Source organism: Natrix helvetica (assembly GCF_964273705.1).
Source record: "Natrix helvetica genome assembly, chromosome: Z".
Classification (NCBI taxonomy): Eukaryota; Metazoa; Chordata; class Lepidosauria; order Squamata; family Natricidae; genus Natrix; species Natrix helvetica.
In genome coordinates, this window is record NC_138554.1 from 52,371,535 (window position 1) to 52,398,740 (window position 27,206).

At 37.8% G+C, this 27,206-nt stretch overlaps 1 protein-coding gene across 1 annotated transcript in view; it reads right to left on the bottom strand.

The window, feature by feature from the left end:
• MAP3K14 (mitogen-activated protein kinase kinase kinase 14) overlaps window positions 1-6,683 on the bottom strand; it is a 34,192-nt gene extending 27,509 nt beyond the window's left edge. Inside the window, exons 1-4 of the mRNA XM_081933331.1 lie at window positions 6,412-6,683; window positions 5,695-5,764; window positions 4,189-4,402; window positions 2,627-3,229 (exon numbers count right to left, since the gene is read on the bottom strand). Coding sequence (XP_081789457.1) covers window positions 2,627-3,229; window positions 4,189-4,402; window positions 5,695-5,764; window positions 6,412-6,667 — 1,143 coding nt within the window. The 5' untranslated portion in view covers window positions 6,668-6,683. The remainder of the gene's footprint in view (window positions 1-2,626; window positions 3,230-4,188; window positions 4,403-5,694; window positions 5,765-6,411) is intronic.
• Between the last annotated feature and the right edge of the window lie 20,523 nt (window positions 6,684-27,206).

Genomic DNA, 27,206 nt, shown 5'->3' on the forward strand with positions numbered 1-27,206 from the left:
AGAAAGTTGCAAGAAGGTGACAAGTAACAGGGAAAAAGCAGAACTACTTAGCTTGTTTTTTGCATCTGTCTTTACACAAAGGGAAAAAACAGTCCAACCTATCAAAAACAGCACCACAAAAAGCAGATTAGGAACGCAAGTTAAAATAGGGAAGAAAATGATAAGTGAGCACCTGTCTACCCTAGACGAGTTCAAATCACCAGGACTGGATGGATTACACCCCAATGTTCTGAAGGAACTAGCAGATGAGATCTCAGAACCAACTGAACTATATCTTTCAAAGATCCTGGAGCAATGGAATTGCATCTACATGGAGGGAAGTATGTAGTGGAGTACCCCAAGGCTCTGTTTTAGACCCAATACTCTTCAACATCTTCATCAATGATTTGGATGAGGGGATAGATGGGGAACTCATCAAATTTGCAGATAACACCAAGCTGGCAGGAATAGCCACAAATATTCCAGAAGATAGGCTAAAGATACAGAAGGATCTTGAAAGACTTGAACATTGGGCGCTATCTAACAAAATGAAATTCAATTAAGGTTCTACATTTAGGCAAGAAAAACAAAACCTACAGGTGAAGTTGGTACTTTGCTCAATAGTAGTAACTGTGAGAGGGATCTTGGAGTCCTAGTGGACAACCATTTAAATATGAGCCAGCAATGTGCAGCAGCTGCTAAAAAAGCCAACACAGTTCTAGCATGCATAAACAGAGAGATAGAATCAAAACCACGTGAAATGTAATACCACTTTATAATGCCTTGGTGAGGCCATACTTGGAATACTGCATCCAGTTTTGGTCGCCATGATGTAAAAAAGATGTTGGGACTCTAGAAAGAGTGCAGAGAAGAGCAACAAAGATGATTAGGGGACTGGAGGCTAAAACATATGAAGAAAGGTTTCAGGAACTGAGTATGTCTAGCTTAAGGAAAAGAAGGACTAAGAGAAACATGATAGCAGTGTTCCAATATCTCAGGGGCTACCAGAAAGAAGAGGGAGCCAAGCTATTCTCCAAAGCACCTAAGGAGCTTTGGGTGGAAGCTGATCAAGGAGAGAGGCAACTTGGAACTGAGGAGAAATTTCCTGACAGAACAATTTTTTTTTCCAATTTTCCAATTTTATTAACAAACATGTAAAATGCACACACACAAAACTTAGACATACAACACATTTACACAATGCAATACAAACAGGAGCTTCCTGTTCTTTCTAATAGCAATTATCAATCTACTGCTCACCTTATATTATTTCCCCTTCTATTGTATTTCATTTGGATTCCACCATTCTTAACTCTCTTATTTTACTCATAACTATTATTTTTGAGTTTTGTTATATTCCTTCATTGATTCTTGTTTCTTTCCTCCATCCACCTATACCATTTATTCCATATTTGGTAGAATTCTGATTTTTCTTTTCCCTGAATTTCTTTAGTTAGTTTGTCCATCATCTTTGCTTGGAGTTGTTTTTCCATTTCTGGGCAAAGGCAATCCTTGCCGCCGTAATTATGTGTAGTATTAAATACTGGATTTCTTTTTTGTATTTTGTAGACATTATTCCTAATAAAGAAATTTCGGGTTTCCATTCTATTTAAATCCCCGTTATTGCCTCCAGCCAATTTTTGATCTTTTTCCAAAAAATTTTAGCCTCCTCACAGGTCCACCATAAATGGTATTATGTTCCGTGTATTGATTCGCATTTCCAACATTTTGGGGAGGTATTTGTTGAGATTTTAGCTAATCGTGTTGGTGCCAGGTGCCATCTATAAAACATTTTATACTGGTTTTCCTTGTATGCAACTGATAATGTCATTTTTAAGTTTGTTCCCCCAAATTTTTCCCATTTGTCTAATTCAATGTTATAGCCAAAGTTCTGTGCCCATTTTATCATTTATTCTTTCACAATTTCCTCTTCCATTTTATACTTCACGAGAAATTTATATATTCTTCCTATCATCTTTCTATCTGAGCTTTGAATAATTTTATCCAATTCGTGTGGTTCTTCTGACAGAACAATTAATCAGTGGACCAACTTGCCTCCAGAAGTTGTGAATGCTCCAACACTGGAAGCATTTTTAAGGATGGGATGGATAAAATGTTTCTATTTCAAAGGAGGACCCTGCTACCTCCCTTATGAATTGATTTATTGAAAGTAACTTAAATGTTCATTAAAATGATCTTTCAAGTTATTTTCAATAAATGAAGTTCATTAAAATGAACTTTCACTCTAAAATCATAATAATTATTCCTTTGTTATACCAGCAAAAGTCATAAGAAATAGATAATTGAATCTCTTTGTTAAAAGCTCATTTTCTTAAGAAAGCTAGCCCAGTGGAGAGTAAAATTGCAGTCTCATCTTTTCTTTCTATGCCAGATTTTTAATACTTTTCCCACTTAAGAAAATATAGAAAGATATAATGCCCCTGGCCCCACGCAGATTCAAATATTTTAACTCAAATATCCTGTCATGTAATACTTTTAATTGTATGTTTTGCCTTTGACCAAGCTTTGACCCTGTTTATAGAAATATGGCTCCAGGTGATGATCCCTATCTTTACTTTGCATAATACAACATGATCTATCAAAAAGTATGCAGTTGGTACCCTGTTAACAGTTTTCAAAGGCTCACCTCTGTAAGCAACACTCCTTCATTTTCATTGATTTCTTGTAGGCACACTTTTGAACTTGATCCATCTTTCCAAGTCTTGGCCAAGCAAGCTAGGTTTCTTGGTTCTCCAAGAATAACATTTCCCTTCAATGCATCTACTAGAAAATCATCCATAGAAAAAGTATCTGGAGTGTTTTTTGCAGACTGGTGACATTTGGAAAAGCAATGCGCCAGATTCAAGTCTGAAAGGTAACGTTCATCATCTACATTTGAAAGATCATTAAAAAGATAAGTCTTCAGGGGGCCAGGTTTCAAAGTAGGAAGCAAATAGCTATGGTTATACAAATAAGGAGGAAATTTGTTTGAAGGGGAGGGATGCACAATCTCCAATTGAGAGCCCAAATTGTCCTGGGTATAGGATTTCCAAACATGACTCAAGCACTGAGCAGGGCTGATCAACTTGTGTAACTCTAGCTTTGCTTGGTTCTTTATCATGTGCAACTTGCTAGTAGATAAAACTTGGCTTGGTTTCTCAAAGGAACTGAAGTCGGAACCGAAATCCTTACATAGTTCTGAATGACATGAAGTGATATTGAAGAGGGTGCCCAAATGAGAGTCATCTTCCTGGAAGAAAAATGAACTAGTTAGCTACCCAAGGAAAGCTAACCAATAGGATTGCACTCTAAACCCCATCAATAATTAGGAAAGCTATTTTCTTAATTGTCAGATTCCTATCAGTTAACAGGAAAACAACTAAAAGCTGGGAACCAAGAAAATGAATTTCTAACATTTCAGAGGAATGATTTTACATGAAATTTCTCTATAAATAAATTTGAACCAATAATTTACAGATAACCCTGGACTCACCATCATTCCTTTAATAATGTTAATTATTTATAACCGTTGTACCAATTGATCACGGTTTGGGCTCTTAGTTCTTTACCACCACTTGCAGTGTTCTCAGTGACATGATTATGAGTGTTTTTATCAATTTCTAGCAAAAATGCCCACTGGGGAAGCTGGATTAACTTAGTGATTATGTGATTCACTTAATGACTACTTTAAAAATTATAATAAAAGTATCATAAATATAAAACATATTTACGTATTTATCCACTTTAGTATGTTGGATCTCAATTTCAATATTGTCTGGGGTCAATGGAAGTTAAAGTCCTAAATGTTTCAGAGATGGTAAATTATAAAAAAGTGGTCTAAGATAATACTGCTAAGCTATCTAGTGATCTTTGTCCTCTTTTGTATTGTCATCATACATGTCATCTAATGTAGATTGTAATTTAAAAAATTTCTCCCCAAAATGGTTTAGAATCTCCTTCTTTTCTAACACATTTTGCAACAGGACACATTTCATAAAAGTGAAAAATGGAATATGAACTGTTGCTCATTTGTACATTGTTAATTCAATTACACACACACACACACACACACACACACACACACACACACACACACACACATATATGCCTCTGAGAAAGAAAACAGACACTGCTGAGGTTAAGTTCCATTATGCCCATCATTAATACTATATTCAAGCATGATTTGAGACAGTGTAGAATATGCTCTACCTGCACAGGTATGGGTACACAGCTCTCCTGCTCCGGAGTCCTTGGCTTTTGAATTACGGAGGTTGCTGTTTTTGCTGTTTTAAGGGAGGATTTTCTCTTTCGCTGTTTCTTCCGGGATTTGCCTTGATGTAAGGCCTTCCAGGAACATGGAGCCATTTTTCCTTCAGTTGCATGAGCCACATTATTGGGGATTTGATCAAGGCTGCAAGACCGGCTGACGGAAAGTAGTAATACAGATATATACTTTAGCTCAATTCACAAAAACCAGTCATTTAGCAGATCTGAAAACTACACACTAAAATCTTGAAAACATTTTGAGTAATCATAATAAGTAAGTTCTCAAACTAAAGAATTAATATGTTTATAAAAATGCTCTTTTTAATCTTATAATATCCTTCATCTTTAATTTCCAATAAAATATATATAAAATATTATATAATTTTTAAATCATACATTGAAGCACTATAGACACATATTTTATCAGATGTTTCCTTGTCAACAATATTTTAATATGAGTATCAAAAGTGAGCCAAAGTATTTAGCCTTTTGAGAATGAAAGCAATGCCATGCCAGGCACTGGATTTATTTGCTCACAGCAATGTTGAAACATTCATTGTATTAACTTTACTGGTTAGATTTCTGAATGATTGATAATTTGGGTGATGTGGACAAAGAGGCAAACTCAGACGTAACAGAATAGAAAATGACTGTGAATAACAAGAAACAGAATACGTGGGGGTCTTTCCTAGAAACATTTTATTCTGCTAGTGTTATTGCTTCATGTCACAATCAAAACATTTTATTTTTTCAAAATACAAAACCTAAGAATGAGTCATGCAATGGCTCCCTTTCATACATAATATTGATTCTTTACTCATCTTTCCCTTCTTTTAAAACATTCATTCTTATCTTTCTTTCACAAGCACAGAATAATTTACTTGGATGTTGCTTATAACATTTGGCCTTGGCACTCCAATCTTGCTGAAAATCTGCAAGACCACTCTGTAGTTATCTCATAACAACGAAGACCTTACATAAATCATGCTACATCTGCAGTGGTATACAATGTTTTTTTTTTATCAATCAATAATATATACTTGCCAAGTCCTGACAATCTCCAAAGAACAATTTCAAAGATAGCATTTTAAATAAAAAAATTTCTGTCATGTAATACAGAAAATTCTGAAGTATGAAACTTGTGCTAATTGTAGCACAATGGTTTGGATACCAGTCTATGATAAAAAGTGAAATTAAATGGAATACACTTAAGTTAACCTCCGCTGAATGGGGTGCATGAATCAAAGCAGGCAAGATGGCAGTCATCAAAATATGGTTGAAGAGCCCTGCCCTTGACTATTTTGATGTTCCTCCGGGCCACGGATATGGATGTGGAATACTCTTTCCAACATGATGATTCAAAGGATCCTTCTCTTTTTAAGCAAGTGAATAGGGGATAAGGAGCAGGGGAGGGAATTGCAGTTTTGCATTTTATGAAGGATTACTTACCTATATCGTTTTGTGTGAGCAATAAAAGGCCTCTCTGAATAAGTAGGACTGAACTCCTGGCTTATCTCACCTGAAGAAAGTTATAAGAATAAGAAGTTCAAATATTCCACAATGAAGCAAGAAATACCAAAATCACATACATTGACAGTTGATCAGATCTTAGTATAGTAGACTTCAGATGCAAGATCTGTTCAGCATTTTAACATGTAATGCCATGTTATGAATGCATTGAATTTCATTTGACATTAGTTGTTACATAACAACAATTTATCTTTGTATATAATGGTATAACACATGTATACATTCTCTTTCAACATTTCATGAACATTCAGATATAGCAGGTCCTCCTGCCCCCAGCAGTCTGTTAAGTCAAGGGTTCATTGTAATTTTATTCTAAAGTGTCACTTACACTTTCAAAGTTAGAGGTTTCTATCAGAATTAAGACTCAGGATGACAGAGAGAGATGGAAATGCCAGGAGAAATGGAAAATAAAAGTGAATTAAGAGCAGTCAATTCTCCCTTAATCATCATAGTATCCAATTGAATGTCCTTATTAAGACTGAAAATCTATTATAGGGCTACCAATATCTTTCCAGAACAGAAATTTATACTTCCATATACTGTATATTCCCTCCTTCCCCGCTCCCTCCCCCCCTCTCCCTCATACACACAACTTCAGCTTCTTCTCCTTTCATTAATATGTTGTTTTCCACTTACATTCTGCCTGGGCAATGATGGAGATTGAGGCTAAGCTCCCTTGTCCGCTGTCTTCCTTGGCAGTTCCTTTAGCAATCACATCGTTCAGGATCTTCCATGATTCATGGAATATCTTCTCATCTGGCTCCTCTACTTTGCAAACGCTGCTTTTCTTTTCACTTACTACTTCTTCTGGCCCTTTGCCAATTAGGAGATCCTTTGGAGATCCAGTAGCTGGATCTGTCTGGTCCTGGCAAGCTATTTCAATTACTGCCATCTCTTATTTTGGGTATGTTACTAAAAGATAAAGCCCAAGAAAAGAACGATCAGATGTCCATTTTTAAGCATTTGTTCTGATAAAGCTTGTGAATATCAATGTCTACTCTGTCTATATTGAACAACGAAAAGCGCTTTTTCTTGAAGAAAACATATTATCTTGTAGCAGAAAACAAAACACAATATTTAAGTGACTACTTAGAAATCCCAAACCATCTTTTACAACACCCTTTAAAATCCCCCCAAAATGCATGATTTCTGGTTAAGAAAAACCTAGGAATTGTAGTAAATCCTTGGCAGAGCTACAGTGAACCCCAAAATGAGATTGGTTTATGCTTTATGAAGAGAAGAAAGTATTCAGTTTATTATTTAAATCAATTTTATCCCAAGTGTCATCCAAAAAGGTTCCAGAGCAGTATAAGCACAATTAATGAGTGAGAACTTATAGAACTTCTCCTCTGCTTTAAGGAATTAAGAAAAAAAGTTACATGTTCTAAATGTTATCAGCAAGCATTTATGCAAACATTCGGCAATTATCACAAATGTTTTCTTTCCTTTTTTAAAATAAGGATAAAATAAAATATTTTTTTTATTTGATAAACTATACTTACATTGTATATTACTTTGAGAATAAAATTTTCTTTAAAGACATAACCTTACATACACCTATATTTTGCATCCTTATCAAAAATGTATTTATAATGACTGTGTTTATCATTCATAATTCTAAAGTTGCCCAATTTCTCAAAGATAGACAGTGTACAAACTGAAAACCACAGAAAGAACTATTATTGGGCAATGGGAAGATGGTTAGTCGTGCAGAAGACATAAGAACATCTAAGAGCGCATAAGCAGCCCAATTCCGAACCTTGGGAAAGAGACAAGCCATATTTAAAGAACAGCAGGCTTGCAATTGTGCTAATCAAAGCATAAGGGATGATGAGAAAAGCTTCCCAATTCAGGAACAGAGGCATTATTGTACAAGATGAATCTGTGAGCTTTGAGCAGGAGTCAAATTGTATATCAGTTTCATCTGTGGAAATGTAACCTTATTTAGAATTAGAGATGCAAACTTCCAGCTTGATATGGAAATCCATATCTACATCAATATTTACTTTGTCTTGCTTCAGTTTGTTCCCCTATCCATTGCCCTACAAGACTTGAAGAACTCAAGATGCACATGATACTGAATTATATAATCAGCATACCAATTATACCTGACCCAGTGGTGGGTTTCAAAATTTTTTGCTACTGGTTCTGTGGCCGTGGCTTATTTTGTGGCCGTGGCTTGGCAGTCATGGGACCGGGTGGGAGTGGCTTGGCGGTCATGGGACCAGGTAGGCGTGACTAGGTAGGCATGGTCATGTGACTAGATGGGTGTACCAACTCAATGTTACTCACATAGAGGTGAACCTTGCCTGGCTTCGCCTTGTCTTGCATGTTATGGTGGGAGAGGAAGCTTTTTCAAAGTCATCTTCTCCTTGATACTAGCCAATAAGATGAGATTTTGCTTTCTGAAGGCTGCCTGATGTACATTTCCAAATACTGTTTATCACCTTTCTCTTAGTAAGACTGAGTGGAGAGCTTTATAAAGAATAATAGGGAAGGGACCTTGGAGGTTTTCTAGTCCAATTCCTGCTGAAAGATGAGATGAGACCCTATACTATTATGGACAAATTTCTTCTTAAAAACCTCCAGTGAACCGATCTGCCAGCTGCCGCCGCTATGGTTGGGGCGAGGACGGGGGCACTGGCCGCCACTGCCACTGTCCTCTCCTCCCACTGCCACTGCTCTCTTCTCCCGCCATTGCCCTCTCTTGCCGCCACCCTCTTCTGCCTCCCTCTCCAGGATGCGAAGTTTGCCAGGTTGCCCCAGTCCCCGCTGCAATGCTTACCGTGTGTAGGCAGGAGGAGGCATTGGATGCACATGGAGAAGACAAGGCAGGGCAGTTCGGGGGCATGGCCAGCCAGAGGTCACTACCGGTTCTGCCACTTAGGCTAGCATACCATTACCGGTTTGGCCGAATCAGTTCTAATATAGGAACTGGTAGGAACCCACCTCTGACCTGACCCATATAATTACCACACAGGAGTTTCAACAAGCAAGCAACAAGATCCACTCATGAAGGGTCCAAGTCAGCTGCTTTACTGTGCTCTACCTTAATACAAGAAACCTCCCAAACTCTTTGCCTTCTCTTGGGAACAATGGGATAAAATTCCATGGAATTTAGGGGGAGGGGGAGAGGCGGTGTCAGGCTTATGCCTCTTGCAGCTACACAAGGATGAAAGGCTTATTCCCCAGTTGACACTCTTTCCCTGCCTTGCTGGGAGAACTCCTCTCAACCCACCCACTTTTAACTATTTGATCAATTAGGGTATGTCTTCTCTCTTCTTTGACAGCTAAGTGATGGTGGGCTTCTCCCTCTTTTATTCCTCCAAATTCATTCACACATTCCTTTACGAGTCCTGAAGCACTCCACTGATCAGGGACTTTGGGCTCAATCTCTACTCTCTATAAGTACTATCTAGAACTGGCCACAGGGAAAATCAATCCACTGCAATGCCATACCTCTCATTCCCAATCCCTATTGTTGATGATGAAGAATACCATGACGGATGGTATTAAAGGTAGATGAGGGATCAAGGAGAGTCACCATCCCATTCTCCATCATACCAAAGCCAGCTCTATGTTTTGGCTGTAATGACTGAAAAGATCCAAATAATCCATTTTCTCCTAGCAATCTGAAGCTGCAGCATGATCACCTTTTCAACAACTTTTCTCAGAAATAAAAGGCTGAAATCTGGGCAAAGGCTGACATAAACTGTTGGGTCCAGTGATAGTTTCTTAAGAAGATATTGTTTCTTGTAAAGGCATGGGGAATCACTACTCTAGGATGAGTTTATCACCACATGATTCCAACTTTTACCATCTCTCTGGAGACCTTAACCAAACAGGAAGGGTATGAATCTAACAGTGGGAAGTTAACAGATCCAAGGATCCTATTCATTTCCACAGAAGCAAATTATGCCAAAGTTGCCTCAGCTGAACCAACGCAGTCAGAGTGCAACTCCAAGAGAATCCAAGTGACTGAATATTCTTCACATTGACCCTGTAGATATTACTGGGATCCATCTCTCCCAGCAGAGAACAGATTATTTTAAAAAGAGCCAATTGCAGCTCCTAATATAGGTTCTTACATATTATTAGTAAAATTCACTTTACTACTTGCTCCAAAAGTGCTCTAAGCTTTTGTTATTTAATTTTCCAGAGCATCTCAGAAAATTAGAGAGTCACTTGGGATCAAAGTCGCCTCTCTCTCAATTAGAGAGTCACCTGGGAACAAGAAAGATCATATAAGGCAAACCTTTCTAAGATGCTCATCACAGGCTCACTTCAGGAAAAAAAACCCAAGCGCCCTCTAAAACCCATCAGAGTCCAATAGTGGAAGTCAGTCAATCTCCTTCTGGGAAACGGGGAGCAAAAGTACAATGCAAAGAGCAACGAGAGTGATCTGATTGTAACAAAAGACTGATGGTAATGTCTCCATCCTCAGATCATGGTACAATGTCTATGAGATAAAAAACAAACCTAAAGTGTGATCACCTGTATGTCTCAAGCTTTCAGAAACCTGGATCAGGTCAACTGTTGTCATTGTAGCATGAATTCCTGAGCCCCTACAGGTTCTACATCACACAAACCTAGCAGTGGAGTCAAATAGATAAGGTAAGATGTTTTTGCAGAACACAGGGGCCAGCAGGACAACAAACGTGCAGATAAATTTTTAAAAACCCAATGAATTATAACCACTGTAGTCAAAAAGATTCTGGGCAATTTGAAGTACAGCTACCAAATGACTCCACAAATAAATAATCACGGTACAATTAAATAACAAAACAAAGCAAAACAAAACCAGAATTCTAACCATATTATAAGGAACAGAATATGATTTCACTCCTATCCAAGAATTAGGTTTGCAGCTTAGAACTACTCTTGAATGGAATTGGCTGTTAAGCAGCAGCTGCAGCCAGAAATGGCTCAGCCTTGGCTGGCCTTCAGTCTCTCTTTCTTAAGAGAAAGTAGATTGTGCTGACACAGTGAGACATTACTAGATTTTCTATTCTGTCTCTACCAAAATGGAAACATCATTTTTATATTGATTGGGCTGCCTTTTCATTTTCTTTTTCTATGTTTGCCCCCCCCCCAAAAGGAAAAAGCATTTCACAAAAATCTTAATATCTCTCTTTTGCACTGTTTACCCATTTTATATTCAAATAAATCAGTTGTATATAAAATACGTATGTGTGTATAGCAGTTTTACTGAGTAACGTTAGGCATACAATTTACCTGACAATAGGAAAAAGTTATGAAATTAGGCACCAAAATTGGAACATACAATCTAAATTACTGCAGAGATCCCTAATTAGAATTCCCTGCTATAAATGCTTATTTAATTATCAACTTTTGGAGTATAACATAATTGGCATTCAATTTGTTGCCAAGTACAAGGTATTCAGGGCCAAATGAATTTGTCTTTATATTTTTACAGAGATGCATTAAGCCAAAATAAGGAAAACAGCTTTTCAATAGTATCATGCCCATAACAGGGTCTCTTTCAAAAGAGATTAAAAGTAACTGGGAATGAAATTAAATGTTAATGTACACATTTTTATACTATTTGATATTCACATACACATACATTTCAGTTTCAATTTTCTCTCTCTGTGTTTGGTGGAATCTTTTTTTTTAAGTAATCTTTGTGACAATTAAAAAGTCCTAGTGGTGGAGTCCTAGTGGACAACCATTTAAATATGAGCCAGCAGTGTGCAGCAGCTGCCAAAAAAGCCAACACAGTTCTAGGCTGCATCAACAGACAGATAGAATCAAGATCACGTGAAGTGTTAATACCACTTTATAATGCCTTGATAAGGCCACACTTGGAATACTGCATTCAGTTTTGGTCACCACGATGCAGAAAAGATGTGGAGACTCTAGAAAGAGTGTAGAGAAGAGCAAAAAAGATGATTATGGGACTGGAGACTAAAACATATGAAGAACAGTTGCAGCAACTGGGTATGTTTAGCTTAAGAGAAAGAAGGACTAGGGGAGACATGATAGCAGTGTTCCAATATCTCAGGGGTTGCCACAAAGAAGAGGGAGTCAAGCTATTTTCCAAGGCACCTGAGGGTAGAACAAGAAGCAATGGGTGGCAACTAATCAAGGAGAGAAGCAACTTAGAATTGAGGAGAAATTTCCTGACAGTTAGAACAATTAATCAGTGGAACAGCTTGCCTCCAGAAGTTGTGAATCCCCAACAGTGGAAGTCTTTAAGATGTTGGATAGCCATTTGTCTGAAATGGTATAGGGTTTCCTGCCTAGGGAGGGGGTTGGACTAGAAGACCTCCAAGGTCCCTTCCAACTTGCTATTGTATTGTATTGCATTGTAAAAAGGAACATTAAAATTGTTTTAGTATGAGAATCCAATCTCCTTTTTACTTATACATATTATAAAATAATGAAGTAGGAAGGCATGGCTTTTTAAGATTCAACTACAGCTAAATGGGCCTGCCTAAGTGCTCAGGCTCCAGTATCTTTCTATGGCAAGGATCCTCTTTCTGTTTTCCAAGGCTAGAAGCCAAGAAAAAAAACTTTGTTTCTCCTTTGATCATGGCAACTTGAAACTTTCTGGAAGCCAGAAACATTGGACTTTAAGCTCTGCTGGGGTGAGGGATGCAAGGTGAAGTTTCCTGCCACTAGGCGAGGTAAATGAGAAATTGTTTCCTGTATTTGAAGAAAGCATAAAGAGATCTCCAGAAATATTGGCTAGCCAGGAAGGGTGGGGCTGCATCTGAAACTCATTTAAGGGGTTTGCATAACACATTGATGGCGAACCTTTTCGGCAGTTGGAGGGAGCGTGTGTGCATATTGCATGCATTCGTCAGGGCCACAACCCAGAAGAAGAGCTGCCCAAAAGGCATGCATGTGCTGGGAAATGAAATTCTGGTTTCTGGCGTGCACATGTGCACTGGCCAGCTGGTCTTCCGGTTTCTGGCATGCATGCACATGTGACAATCAGCTGGCCAGCGTGCATATGCATACCGGAAACCAGAACACCAACTCTTCCGGTTTTCGGCACTGCCACACGCATAAATGCCAACTTATTGTCACGCGTGCATGTGCGCCAAACATCCAGAAGAGGAATGGGCGATGCCATGCAGGTCAGGCAACATGGCATGTGCGCCACTTCGGGCACATGTGCCAAGGTTCGCCATCACGGGCCTAGCATATATGCTTCATTCCCCTTCTACTTTCTTCCATGAGAGATCCCCACACACAAAAATGCTTCTATTTGTTTTAGGCTATTTTCCCTAAAGCTGTTTTGTTTTTAAATAGATGCTACACATTACATATAAATCTTGAGTCTTTTCCAGGCACTCCCATATTTTATCTGGTCCTCCTTCTGTCAATACAGCTGCCCACGCAGAGGGAAGGGCCTATCACTAAAGGATATGATAATCACAGTCTCAATTGTTTATTATTGGTCTGAGAATTTCAGGAAATGAGCACATATTCCATTTGCAGAAGAAAATATTGCTGAATTGATCTAAGCATATGAGAAGAACCAATCTGGTGTAGTAATTAAAGGCACCGAGCTAGAAATTGGGAGATTGTGAATTCTAGTCCTGTCTTAACTGTGCCCTGGAAAGAAAGCCATAGCAAACCACTAATCCTTAACCCATCAGCACGAGCTGAGAAGCCCTATATAACTCAATTTAGTTGAGGAATTTATAATTGTCACCTTCCTCTTTGGAACTAAGGTAGTCCTTTCTAATTAAGATCCTATCTCATCTTTTCTACCTAGGATTTTTTAATATTTTGATAGGTCTCCTTCTCTAAAGTTACATTTCCCATTTTTAAAAATTAGTCAAAATGGTTTGTTGCATAACGCAGTGCAAAACACAGCAGCAGGGAAAGCAAATATTCAGATAGCTCAGACCCAGATCACAGAAGATCCTTGCCAAAAAAAACCCACACCATCATCTCTATCCTTTAGCAGAAAACCACCAAAGGAAAAATAGCATCTATGTCCTTTCCTATCTTTGCCACTACATTGACTTTGTTAAACTTATTATTTTATGGATACTACTCTTAGTCTCCTTTTTTACACATGCTTCAGCAGGTTTGACTTTGCATATAGTAGTTGCACTCTTGGCTGAGGGCTTGCTCCTGCCTGTTTCAGCTGCCAATCCTTTTCTTGTAAAGAACACCCACGTCCGGGATCCCACACAAACAATGCTCTCATAGTAGGTTAAGTGACTTCTCTCTTCTCCAGTTTTATCTGGCTGCTTAGAAAGCCTTTTTAACATTTCAGAATCCACAATTTTCAGTCACACCTTGCAGATACGTTCCCTTCTTAAAGAACAGGAGGGTGTTGCATATCAAAAGCAAAATCAATTTTTGATATTGTCCCCAGTTAGGCTCATGATCTCAAGGAATTTGCTTCAATTAGGCAATCAATGCTCATTTTCCTAAGCAACACAGGAAGGGGAAAATAATTTGTAACTGAATTTGTTTATGGAAGAGCCACAAATGGTGGGCTTTCTTGATTTCCACAGACCCAAAGTTGGTACCTGCAGGTTCCTCTTGGTTTTATGAATCATTTGAACCTTTTGAAGTCCTCTATAAGCATTATCTGTGTTCCTTGAGAGAAACATATGCTCCAAGTTTGTCTGACATTACTATAATTCCAACCACAGATATGCTGCAAAAGTATAATGGATGACCCTCTCCATCATGCCTTTCTCATTATCCCAAACTGAAGACAAAATATTTGCCTGTATCAGGAATAAGCAGCCTTACTGGGTGCATTCTGTTTCTGATGTACCTCAAAAGTCTACCATAAAAGTGTTTAGATCAGTTCAAATGTAGTCCATGGCAGTGTCACATACTGTACATTACGTTGCATCATACTATATAATCCTTCTCTAAAGAATTATGTACTTAAATTCTTAAACTACTTTACGATTAGCGTTAAAAACATAACTTCTGCAATTTGCATTTTTGTTCATTTTTCCAAAGGGCATTATTTTATTTTTATACTAATTTTTTGAGGTGAAAAACATGTAATACAACCAGGTTGCTAGTTCTTTTTTTAACCTAAAAAAAACCCTAGCTGATCATCCCATTATTATCTTTAAAATAATAAATGGTAGGTATAGTACTTTTCACTTCTTAAGTATTGATCTAAAATAATTAGGAATCAGGATATGCATATTTAGTATTAAGGAATAAAATGTCTTTCAGCAACATCAAAAATAACAGCAAATAGGTTACAATTTTACATGCCTAAATCTTTCATATCAAAATACAACCAAAATACAACCACAACCACCTTCTAAGCCTTCTTTCATGTTTAAGTTTTAGGAAATCTACTTAAGTTGCTAATGTTAAAAATGTGTGCCAATCTAGTATGATTAAACAGTACCTTTTTGAAATATCCCCAAGTTCTGGGAAGAAATAAATAGGTATATTAATTTGATTGTGATGATATTCCATATTTTCAAATAGTTTTGAACTGTACACACTTGTGTACATTGAAAGTGTACATGGACAATGCCAATGGATTCTTTATGCCATTCTTACAGCAATAGTAAGAGATAAATCCTTCAATACTACAAATTTAAATTTATGAACCCATTTATTCAATGTTTTCTGTGTGAGGCACAAGTAACCCAAACCACTCATGAAGTCTCAAGAGAAGCAGTGTTAGTCACCTATAATACAAGTACTGTATTTTTCAGAGTATAAGATGCACCTTTCCCCCCCCCCCCCCTAAAAGAGTGTGGAAATGTTGGTGCAGCTTATATACTGAATACAGCCATTTTTTGGCCTCCCGGAGACTTTTTTGCCTTCTCTCAGCCCCAGAAGCCCTTTGCATGCTTCAGCAGGGGCAAGGCAAAAATGCCAATTTTTGTGGAAAAGGGGCCATTTTTCACAAAACCAGAGGCTTTTTTTGCCTTCCCTCAGCCCCCAGCAGCACTTTGCAGGCTTCAGCAGGGCTGGGGCAAGGCAAACACTTTTTTTTCCTTATTTACCTCTTTGAAATCTTGATGCATCTTATACACCGGTGCATCTTATAGTCTGAAAAATACAGTACCTAACCAGACAGACTGCCTTTTCTTAGGGAAAGATCGGATAAGGCTTCAAGGGTTCAGGGGAAGGTCAGGCCTAGTGCTGCTTACTACAATGGAAGGACTCTTAAGCTCGGCTTCACTCTTAACTCCTCCCTCTAGCTGAGATTCCACCATACCTATAATTTATGAAAAAGAAATACTTATAGACATAGAAAATGTATGGACAATTACAATGAAATATGCTCATCCTTTATTAATATTTATTGAGATCATCCAGCACCATGAGTTGAGGTATCTGCAGTATGCACTTGGCCCTGGTGAGAAAAGTGATGCTGTTACTGCCCTCTTGCAGTGCCTGGAGACTGATAGCCTGTATGGGGCACAGCAGGCTTCAGCTGTACCCTTGGCAAGACCAAGTGACTTTGAATACATGGACCCCCCCAAATCCAGGACTTTTGACATATTTAATGCTGGATGGAATGGCACTATTCCAGTTGGATCCAACTTGACTCCTGATGAAAGAGCAGGTGGCAGTCATGGCAAGAGAGCCTTTGCATAACTTCATGTTGTGCATCAATTGTGGCCACTCCTACACTAGGAGTCCTTGCGCTCACTCATTCAAGCCTAGTCATCTTGTGGTTGGACTATTGCAATGCGCTCTACATGGAGAGACCCTTGAAGAGCCTTTACAAGCTACACCTGGTACAGAATGCAGCAGCGTGGGCAGTTCTTGAGGTCCCAAGAGCAGCCCATTTAATACCACTGCTCTGTGAGCTGCCCCATTGTACGCCGCCCCGAGTCCTACTTGGAAAGGGAGCGGCTAATAAATTCAAACTTATTATTATTATTATTATGACTGCCAGTTTACTTCTGGCTACAATTCAAGGTGTAGATAATCACATTTAAAGGCAGAGAAGTCGTGCTGCAGGCCCCATTGGTTTTCCAGCTGGCGGGGTCCAGGAGAAAATCCTTTTCTGTTGTTGCTTCTGTCCTTTGGAACTCCCCCCTCCCTCAGTGAGATTAGCTCCAACCCGCATGACTGTTACTTTTAACATTGCTCAAAGGCATTATATACCTTAAGTCTACACATATCTACTTTGATTCCCAACTATTTTGTATCAGCCTTAAGTATTCTACAGAATTGCAAAAAATCAATAGGCTTCGATTCTATCTACTGTGCCTATGCTTATGTAGACAACCATGCTAGCAAAGCAGATTTAAAACAAAATCTTCCAGAACCCTTTTAAAGCAAACTGCCCAATACACTGAATTGGTAATCTAGTTAACCCAAAAGCTAACCACCTCAGAAAGTGTTTTAAGACAAGTGAAAAAAATTCCTTTTAAATTCAGTTTTGAAGTAAGTGAAGAAAACGTGTTTAAAAAAGAACTATTTAAAAAATGTTGAAGCTGTTGCCAGAATTCTTTGATCATATTAATGAGAAAAATATGTTATGTGCCATGGAGAGGGCCATTCAAGAAACCACTACAGAGAAGCCAGCCCAGTTTAAGAGGTGCCTAAAGAAGTTAATCCTCAGCTAAATGTATCCTATGACTCCACAGTTGCAAATATGCTGTATAAAGATCCTCATGGAACTTGGCAAGCCACTGAGCCAGACAGGATGAATCACCAGAGAGGATTAGATATCTGAACTTTAAAATGCAGCATGCACAGCCTTGCAGCAAATGCTACAGGCCAGTTCTCTCTAGAGTTTGGTGCTTCCTCTGCACCCACGCTTTTATACACAGCCGTTTGCAATTCCTGCTGCTATTTAAATGTAACTTGAAAGAAAAAAATTGTGAGCAACTTTAATGACTCATCCTACAGTATATCTACAGCATCCTACACCCAAAGCATATTGCCCTGCTGCTAAGTCAAGGACTGGGAATGACTGTTGAACCTTATAAATGGCAAAACAGTCATTTAATTTCTATAAACAAAATTAAAATATCCAAAACAAAACCTGGGCCAAGTTTTACTATAGATTTATTGCAAACACTGTTATAGAAAGATGATACTGGAAATGCTTTTAATACAAAATTGCCTTTTAAAAAGAAACTTCAGCCGGCGCAATATTGATTCAACTTGTGCCACTAAATGGCCTTTACATATATTCTTTTGCTCTGACACTGGATATTTTTTCAAAGATAACAAAGATAGTTCTCTACTTGGGCTGAATGTCTGAGAGCTTCTAAGCAAGTGGAAGTCAAACAGAAGTTTTGTCAAGGAGCTTAACATTAAGCTTCAGAATTGTGAATGGCATGAGACCATTTACTTGATGAACTATTTAACATTTTTATGAACTTGCCTAAGCTTTATAATAAGTTCTAAAGGCTAATCTTTCTACTAACCCACTAGTCACTTGTAATATTAGAACCCATAATCACAAATGGTTGACCCATGTTGTTGGAATCCAAATTAAAAAAAACTGGGAAATTTTATTTCATCAAATGCTACCTTGCTGGCTACTCTGTGCTTTAGGATCTCATCTATTCCAAGGCAGCCCAATTTTCTCATTCCTCTCAATCTATCCTTTCTTCACGTACTATGTTTTGTAATTTTATTCAACATCTATTTGTTTCTGACCCTCTCTCTTCTTCATACTTCATAATTCAATCTTGGCGTATTTAATCAAATTTTGGGTTCCGTCTTATATCATTATATGCTGCTATGGTGACAATAAGGGGGAAAGAAGCATTATGTACATTCACCACCTAGAGTTATATATAAAAATAATAAAGCCTAGATAAAAATTAATTAATAATCATAATTCTCAGTTCACCTCTTACATGACAAAAGTGGGGAATTAATACTACATAAAATTATGGATAAGGTTAGGAGAGTATATTCAATGCTACTGTTAATAGACATAGCTTTTTTCCTAAAATCCTATTTTCCCCCTAAAGTTAAGATGAAGATGCATCATATCTATTGATCTTCTTCAGAAAATAAAACAAATTATGGTCTTTGTTTAAATCATTCTCACATATTTCTATTACCAGTGCAGCTTTTGATTAATGACTAAGTAAAAAGGCATATTTAATTGCTTTCTGGAGGATAGATTGGTTCTGAATTAACTGGAAGATCCAATCATCTTCAAAAAGAGCTGCACTACGTTACTTGTTCTCCAGATGTCACATCATGTGGCATGTGATGACTTCTGGCTTGTTTACTTCTTTAAGAATACCAGTTTCACTCACAATAGATAGTCTGAGAATTAATTTTAAAAAGTTTTCAGTATAGGATTCAAGAGATCATGCTCTTTTCATTCTTATTTTGCTATATTTCCTACAAATATAGACATCACTATTAATTACTCCTGATTTCTATTTCAAGGAATCCACCTCCTATAGTATTCTCCTTTTAGCCAGAAGAAGTGCAACTTGCCTACCCAAATTAGGTAGTTGCAAATAGAAGTTCAAGGTTCAAAATTCTGATTCTGAATTTCTCTGATATTATTTAATAAACAAATTATTCTTTTGGCTGGTAACTATATTATATGAACAATGTCTGATAGAAGTCAGAAAAGGTACTGAGGATATCCTGGAGGTTCAAGGGAGCCCTTCTTTTGTTGTAAACTTTGCAACAGACAAGAGTTATAAAAGGCATTATAAATAAATATCTAAATAATCGTAACCTGGCTATCACATGTGCAGTAGCAAAATTCTGTGCAGCTGCAATGACCACAAGGAAAATCTGATTACTGAATTAAAGATGTTTACTGCACAAATTTCTTGTAGATATCCCTAACAATTTTTAGAGAATCTGTATTTATACACATACTTACCCGCTCTCCTATTATGTAACCAAAGGCAAGAGCCATACTGTTTGATAACATGTATTTTATTATTATGGATATTATTTATTATCATCATTATTATTATTATTATTATTATTATTATTATTATTATTATTATTAGTAGTAGTAGTAGTAGTAGTAGTAGTAGTAGTAGTAGTAATATCATTTAACACTATTGTAAACAGTGATAATTTTGTCTATTGCTGATCTGTGACCGTAAAAAAGTTTATTATTATTATTATGCTTTGATAGCAGTCTAAATAATCATGCAGGGTAATACAGTAGACCTCAACTTATACATGCAAGAGTTGTTAACTGAATTTTGTCCCATTTTATAACCTTTCTTGACACAGTTGTGAATCACTGCAATTGTTAAGTTAGCCCCATTGACTTTGTTTGTCACAATGTCCCAAAAGATGACCATATGACCTTGGGACCCTGCAACCATCATGAATATCAGTCAGCTGCCAAGTGTCTGAATTTTGACCATGTGACCATGATATATTCTTCAATGGTCATAAATGTGAAAAACGGTTAAAAATATAGTACCATTATAACTTTGAATGGTCCCTAAATGAACTGTTGTAAATCAAGGGCAACCTGTACTACACCAACTACAAGGAAAAATGTTTGATAAAGGCTAGTCTTGCTTCAGTATAACTCTGAAGAATCATAAAACTGGAACTTCTACTGTTAAAAACAATAAATTAATATAACAGGAGAAGTCTGCTACCGCAAACAAGAAAAGCGGATCTTTGATTAAACTGAGGAAAAGCTCAATTACCACAAAAGAAGAGGAAGATGTAATAGATGTCTCTTCTAGTCATAAAGTGATTTAATCCAACATTTAAAATATTTTGAATCTCTAACATCAGCTCACAGATGTGTATTAAATTGCAAGTCCAACTGAGGAGTGGAAAATCCCTATTTTATTTAAAATATATAAAACCATATAAAATATATATTTAAAAAAACTGAATGGGCAGGTAGAACCATACTAATAGTAGGTAGCCAAAAAATTGCCAGAAACTCCACAGACATCCTCAGACCTGGGACTAGAGCCAGCCATTTATTGTTTATTTAAAAGCTTTGTAAAGCTGCCCATCTTAAACAACTCTGGGTGGCTCAGAAAAACATTATTTCCAGTAACTATAAACAATTGAACAAAAAAACCCCACCACCTTGAGCCTTAATCATCTTGTTAAGATGCCTTGCCTCAAGCTCCAATTACCTTCATTCTATTTCTTCTAATTTAGTCTATCTTCCCAAAGGCTGAAAAGATGATGGTTCTGCCAAATTGTTGGATGGACAATATTCCATAAGTTCTTAAAGAGGTTTATGAAATATTAGCTGGATACCCGTGCTTCAGTCCGAAACTATGTGATTGGGCTTGATAAATTGACATTTAAAGCTTGAAAATTAACAAGTAGTTAAGGTCGAGGATGCTGTACATTACCCTGTAGAGTTCTTGCACACTCTCAATCCACCAGGATTACCACCCCATGTCCTCTACCTCAAGGTTGGAGCTCCAATCACGCTGTTACGCATCTAAGCCCTCCAAAACTGTGCAATGGCACCAGGCTTCAGATGAAGATTATACAAACACGTAATCAAAGCCACAATTTTCACAGGTGTGAATCAGGGAGAAACCATTTTCCTCCCCTGAATTCCTCTGATCCCATCACATTACCAAAGTTCAAATGTCTACAATTTCCTGTTAAGGCGTGCTATGCCATCACCATCAACAAGGCACAGGGACAGACTTTGAAAGTGGCTGGTGTGCATCTGAAGAGCGACTGTTTTTCCCATGGCCAGTTGTATGTGGTGTGCTCCAGAGTCAGTTCACCTGACACCTGGTCATCCTCCAGCCAGAGAGCAAAAGCAGGAGTGTTGTTTAAAGGGAGGTCCTGAGCAATTCATCTGAGAGAGGAATTGAAAGTCCATGCTATGCAAGTTATTAGCCTGGCTACGTAGATCAAAAAGCCAGGCATGCTGGTGGCATTTTTCCCTCTTTTCCCTTTAACTGGTTTTACAGTAGAAGGAATAGATTTGTCTGAACTGAGGAGGTCAATGTAAGAAGTGAGTTGGGGCTGGGACACTATGCAGGAGAAATTCAGTTCACAATTGGTTCAGTGGTGGTCAGTGATTGAAACTCATAAGGGAATATCTCTAAGGAGCCTCAGGCTGCTCATGATGAAACAGTTGGAACAGAGTTCCTTTCAGGTAGGGAGGGGGAATAGAATGTCTAACTCCTTAGCATCAGGCCGTGTTAATCTCTCTATATAAATACTGTATAAGAGATACTAATCTGATGGTGATTTTGAAAAATCTTTTCTTAACAAGCACCTAGAAGCCAAGAGGAACATACATGCCAAATTTCAAGTTTGTAGGCTTTACTGTTCTGGAGCTTTTGTGATGTGTGAGGATATTTGGCTTTTATATATAGATTTGAAGGGAGAGAACTATAGTTATCTTGGGAGGAAGCATGCTTTTCAGAGACCAGATACCATATCAGAGAATATGTGCCTCCTTGGAAAATGGATGTTGTCCATTGATGGCAATATTTAATATAAGGAAGTTAGATCATATCCACTTTGCTCGATTTTACCAGATGAGTGGCAACTATTGGAGACAGGTACTCCCTCAAATAATCAGATCTCTCCAGGAAGGACTTTATAGCTAACAACCAGCAACTTGAATTCTATCTGGAAGTCAACCAGCAACCAATGCTATTCACAAAGCACTGATAATATATGGACATTAACATGAGATACTCATTACTGCCTGCATCCCTGCATTTATGTACTTGTTGCAAGAGTTGAATTTCAGAATCCAGTACTGAAATCCTATATAAGAGGAAAATGTTTTGTCACCTATAAAACATGAGGATGCACTTTGTTCTACAATAAAAAAAATTCGGGCTTATTTGGCTCTTCAGTTAATTAGATACACACTCCTCCTTTTACACAATCCTAATATTGTCTTCCAGCTATCTGGGCTTATCACTTTTAGTTCTTTTTTTCCTTTCCTATCCTATACAACTGCATTTCCCACGCTTCATCTATGAGAAGGTGGAGTGGAGTGGGATGAGAGTAAGTGGTCTTGAAAACATGGAAAGAAAAACAAGGTGTGCAAGCAATGAAAGCAATTTGTCCAATCAGGATCACCAACTGCTAGAGGCTATAATCAACTTTGAAATCATTAACAGCCAGTTTTTCTTTTTGTCATCAGGACTCTTTAGCAGGCTGCAGACTTCAGTTAGCTTTGGATAATAGTTAAGCACTAAGATCTTTCTTCATCTCTGTAGCAGAAAGTAAAGGATTATTTGGTAAACTGTGTCAGTAAATTCAAGAGATAGTCCTCAACTTATGACAATTCAGCACAAAAATTTATGTTTCTAAGAGAGAAATTTGCTGAGTTTTGTTCCATTTTACAACTTCTTACCATATTTGTTAAGCGAATCACTGCAGTTGTTAAATTAGTAATACAGTTGCTAAGTGAATCTGGCTTTCCCATTGACTTTGCTTGTCAGAAGGTCACAAAAGGGGATCACATGTCTCTGGGACAGTGCAACCATCATAAATATTAATCAGTTATGAAGTGTCTGAATTATGATCACATGACTACAGGAATACTGTAAGGATCATGTGTGAAAAACGGTCATGTCACTTTTTCAATGCCATTGTGACTTTGAATGGTCACTAAATGAACTGTTGTAAATCAAGGACTACCTTTATTTACTCAAAAGTAAGTCAAATTATATTCAGGGAATCTTACTGTCAGATATTTGTATATAGAATCATAGTCTTTACCACTGAATTTACATTGTGGATGCAATTATATTGTACTAAACCATTGTTTATTGAATAAGCCACAGTTGGTTGAATTTTGGCAACACAGAACCCAAATCAAATGAATATTATAATTTATCATGCTATGTGAACTAGGCCTGAATGTCCATGTGATGCCAATCAAAATATCATTTTTCTGTTCCAATTCTGAAGCTGGGAAAGAGAGACCAAGATTCTGTTATGGCTGCCTTCTACAGGACAACTTCCTTCTTTAAATATGAACGTACAAGAATGAAATGGACAGAAATCATCTCCTTCATACACGAAGGTTCTCTGCAAGTGAGAAATATCCTTACCTATTTTTCAAATCTAGCTTGTGAGAACTTCGTCACCATTAGCAGAAATGTGAAACTGACCTAAGAAATCCATTTGTCTTCTCTTCAATTTATTTGTACAGAAACTAAAGACATTCTCTTGATAGGCTTTTCTATATTTCATAATTTTTTTAACAATTATTTTCAAGAGGTTTTAATTAATGGCTTTTCCTGGGGGTGATGGGTTTACTCCATTGTAACATTTGTAAGTGATACTGGAGTCTGAGGTGTAAAATGTCTTTATAAATATTAAATATTTGGGCCTGGGGATAAATATGTTTATTATCTGAAAGCTTATCAGAAACTACTGTATTGGATCAAGGCAGATCATGAAGGAAGATAAAAATTAATTGCAGTAAATAAATATGGTGCCTTTGAAGTTTCAAAATAGGAATAATCTATCATTGAATAGAAGTGTGTGAGTGTGAGTGTGTGTGCGTGTGCGTGCATGCAAATATGAATGCACACAAATATCCAAGAAAAGTTAGCCTAATACACACTGGAACAGAAAGACAAATATTAATTAGATTTTGTTGCCACATCTTGTTCTTTTAGTCTTCTAGATGACATAATACAAACACTACTTTTATGGCAAATTTACAACTTTAGCCCTATCAACATTGTCCTTATAATTTTTTTAGATATAGTTCCTTTTATGCTAAGACTGTTGATTGTATAGCCTAATTTTACTTTATATTCAATCAGAGCAGAACAGAATAACAGAGTTGGAAGAGACCTTAGAGGTCTTCTTGTCAAATGCCCTGCTCAAGCAGGACACCCCATACCATTTAAGACAAATGGTTGTCCAATCTCTTCATACTCAAAGATATTATCCACCCCCTATACAATATTGTATTCTTTTAATGCATACAGGTAGTCCTTGACTTACAATAGTTCACTTAGTGACCATTCAAAGGTACAACTTCATTGAAAAAAGTGACTTACGACCACACACTTGTAGCCATTGCAGCATCCCCATAACGGTTGCACCTTCTGACAAGCAGTCAATGGGGAGTCACTTAAACCAGATTCATTTAATAACTGTGTTATTAATAACTGCAGTGCTTAACAAATGTGGCAAGAAAAGTAAAATGGGGCAAAAATCACTTAGCAAATTTCTCACTTAGCAACATAAATTTTGGGCTCAATTGTGGTCATAAGTTAAGGACTACCTATGCATAGGCTCAGGGATTGCACGATTCAAGACCCTGGCCCCAGACTCAGACTAAGTGAGAATCTGAATCTAAATGCTAATGAAGGATTATGCCAATCCACCATTTGTAGCTGAAAACACTCAGAAACGTTAACTATAACGGTGTTCGGGTCTTTGCTGGTTCCGCAAAAATGAGACAGACAACGCTCAGAATAACATTCTTCTGGTTGGTAGTGCGACCACCAAAAAGGGCCACCGCGCACATATAAAATGATTTTGCTGCATAAAACGGAAGGAGAAGCAATGAGAAAATGAAAGTGTTACGAATGAAATACAACTTTGAGAACTCCCATACAGTACAATATCACGAACTTTTTTTTTTTGGTTTCGCGGGGACGAACTTGCTAGCGAAGGTCAGACACCATTCAGTACAGAAAACCTGCGGGGGCGGAAGGCAGGTTACGGCATCGGGTTGCAGCAATGGCAACGTCTGGGAATTTGGGAAAAGGGGACCAAGAAAACAGCAAAACCCCTCGAAAGAAGCAGAAAGCGGGCCGATTCTCAGACGCTGCTCACTTCCCTTCGCATTTTAACTCCTCCTCCCGGGCGCTCAGTCCCGGCAAGAAGCGGTCCCGGCATTCCGAAGTTAAACGGGGCCACGGAAAAGAAACTCTATGGACAGTTACGCGAGGTACAAAGATAAATCGAGAGACTATTTTTTTTTAAAAAGCGAATAAATAAAAATAAAAAGGGATTGTTTGAAGAAGCCGTGTCGCTTCTCTCTCTCTCCCCACTCATTTCTGACAGCAGAAACAGGGATCCGCCATAACCAGCCCTTTGAAAGGCGAGTAGGGGCGGCGCAGAGCAGAAACCCACCTGTCGGGGGGGAAAGGAGAAAGAGAAGCCGGGCGACCACTTGCAGCCTCCTCCGCAGCTCAGCCTCAGACTATGAAGAAAGTGGACGGCCACGGAGTGGGGAAGGAGACAATCGGTACCGCCCCCGCCTCGCCCATCGCGCAATCACATCCTCCCGTTAGCCTGAAATCCCGCCTCTGACGGCAGCTCCCGCGCGGGGGAAGGCCAATCCCCAAATCTTCTCGAGGAAGCCGGTCGCCCATTCGCTTGTAAAAGCAGTTAGGCCACTCACATAGAACTTCCTTAGCTTGGCTTGTTCCTCAAATTCTTTCAATCCCGCCTCTTTTCAGACCGGTGGCTGCCAGCGCTCGCGATTTCTTTTAAATCATTCGGGCTATAAAGAAATGCTAGCCTGTCTCCTGGTTTTCTTTTTTGGACATCTTTTGTCGTCTTCTTCTTTCTCCTCCTCCTCCCTAAGCGGAAGTCAAAACTGACTGTACACATTTAATGGAGAATATTAAGATGGCATGACGTGTCTGTAACATCCATGTTAGAAACGTGCAAGCAATGGTTTTCTGTGTCATTGACCCTGAGAGAGAAAAGCTAGAAGAAACAAGATAAAAAGTATTGACACTTTGGAAATTTAATATTAGAGAAAAATAAAAATGCCAAGTAAACAAACAAACAGATCATGTAACCAATCAAGTCAGAGTTCTCACCTGTGGCACAGATAATCCAATTATATTTTGCACACATTACATGAAGACTTTGCTTTCTGTAGAAGTTCATTATGTTGGGAACAAAAAAAGAAAAAAGAATAAGATAATCAGAAATAAAAGTCAATTACAGCAATGATGGGTGTGCTGTAATAAGGTCTGAAGGGGCAAATTAGGGGCAGATCATCCAGGCTGTCTACCTGTGGGGTTGCTAAATGTCAATGCAGATTTGATAGGAAATCATCAAGAGTTTTGCCTTGTGATCTGTCAATATGCTCCTATTACAAAGTATCACATAAAGAAAACAACCATTCTCCACATTGGTAATTTATTATTATTACTATTATTACTATTACTATTACTACTACTACTACTACTACTACTACTACTACTACTATTATTATTATTATTATTATTATTATTATTATTATTATTATTATTATTATTATTATTATTATTTAGACTTATAAGCCGCTCCCTCTCCTCAGAGGGACTCGGGGCGGCGTACAATAAAAATACATAGCACATATCGCATATCGCACGGAGGAGGTATAAAAACAACATCAGTTATTACAATTCATAAAAATAATACAATAATAATAAAGTTAAAAAACATTAAAATACCCTGTTGATGTGTTTAACACATCAACCAATCATAGAGCTGCAGCAGGAACTGAGCAGTTCTGTCTGCAAGACTCAAGTCTATCATCACTCATCTGCTTC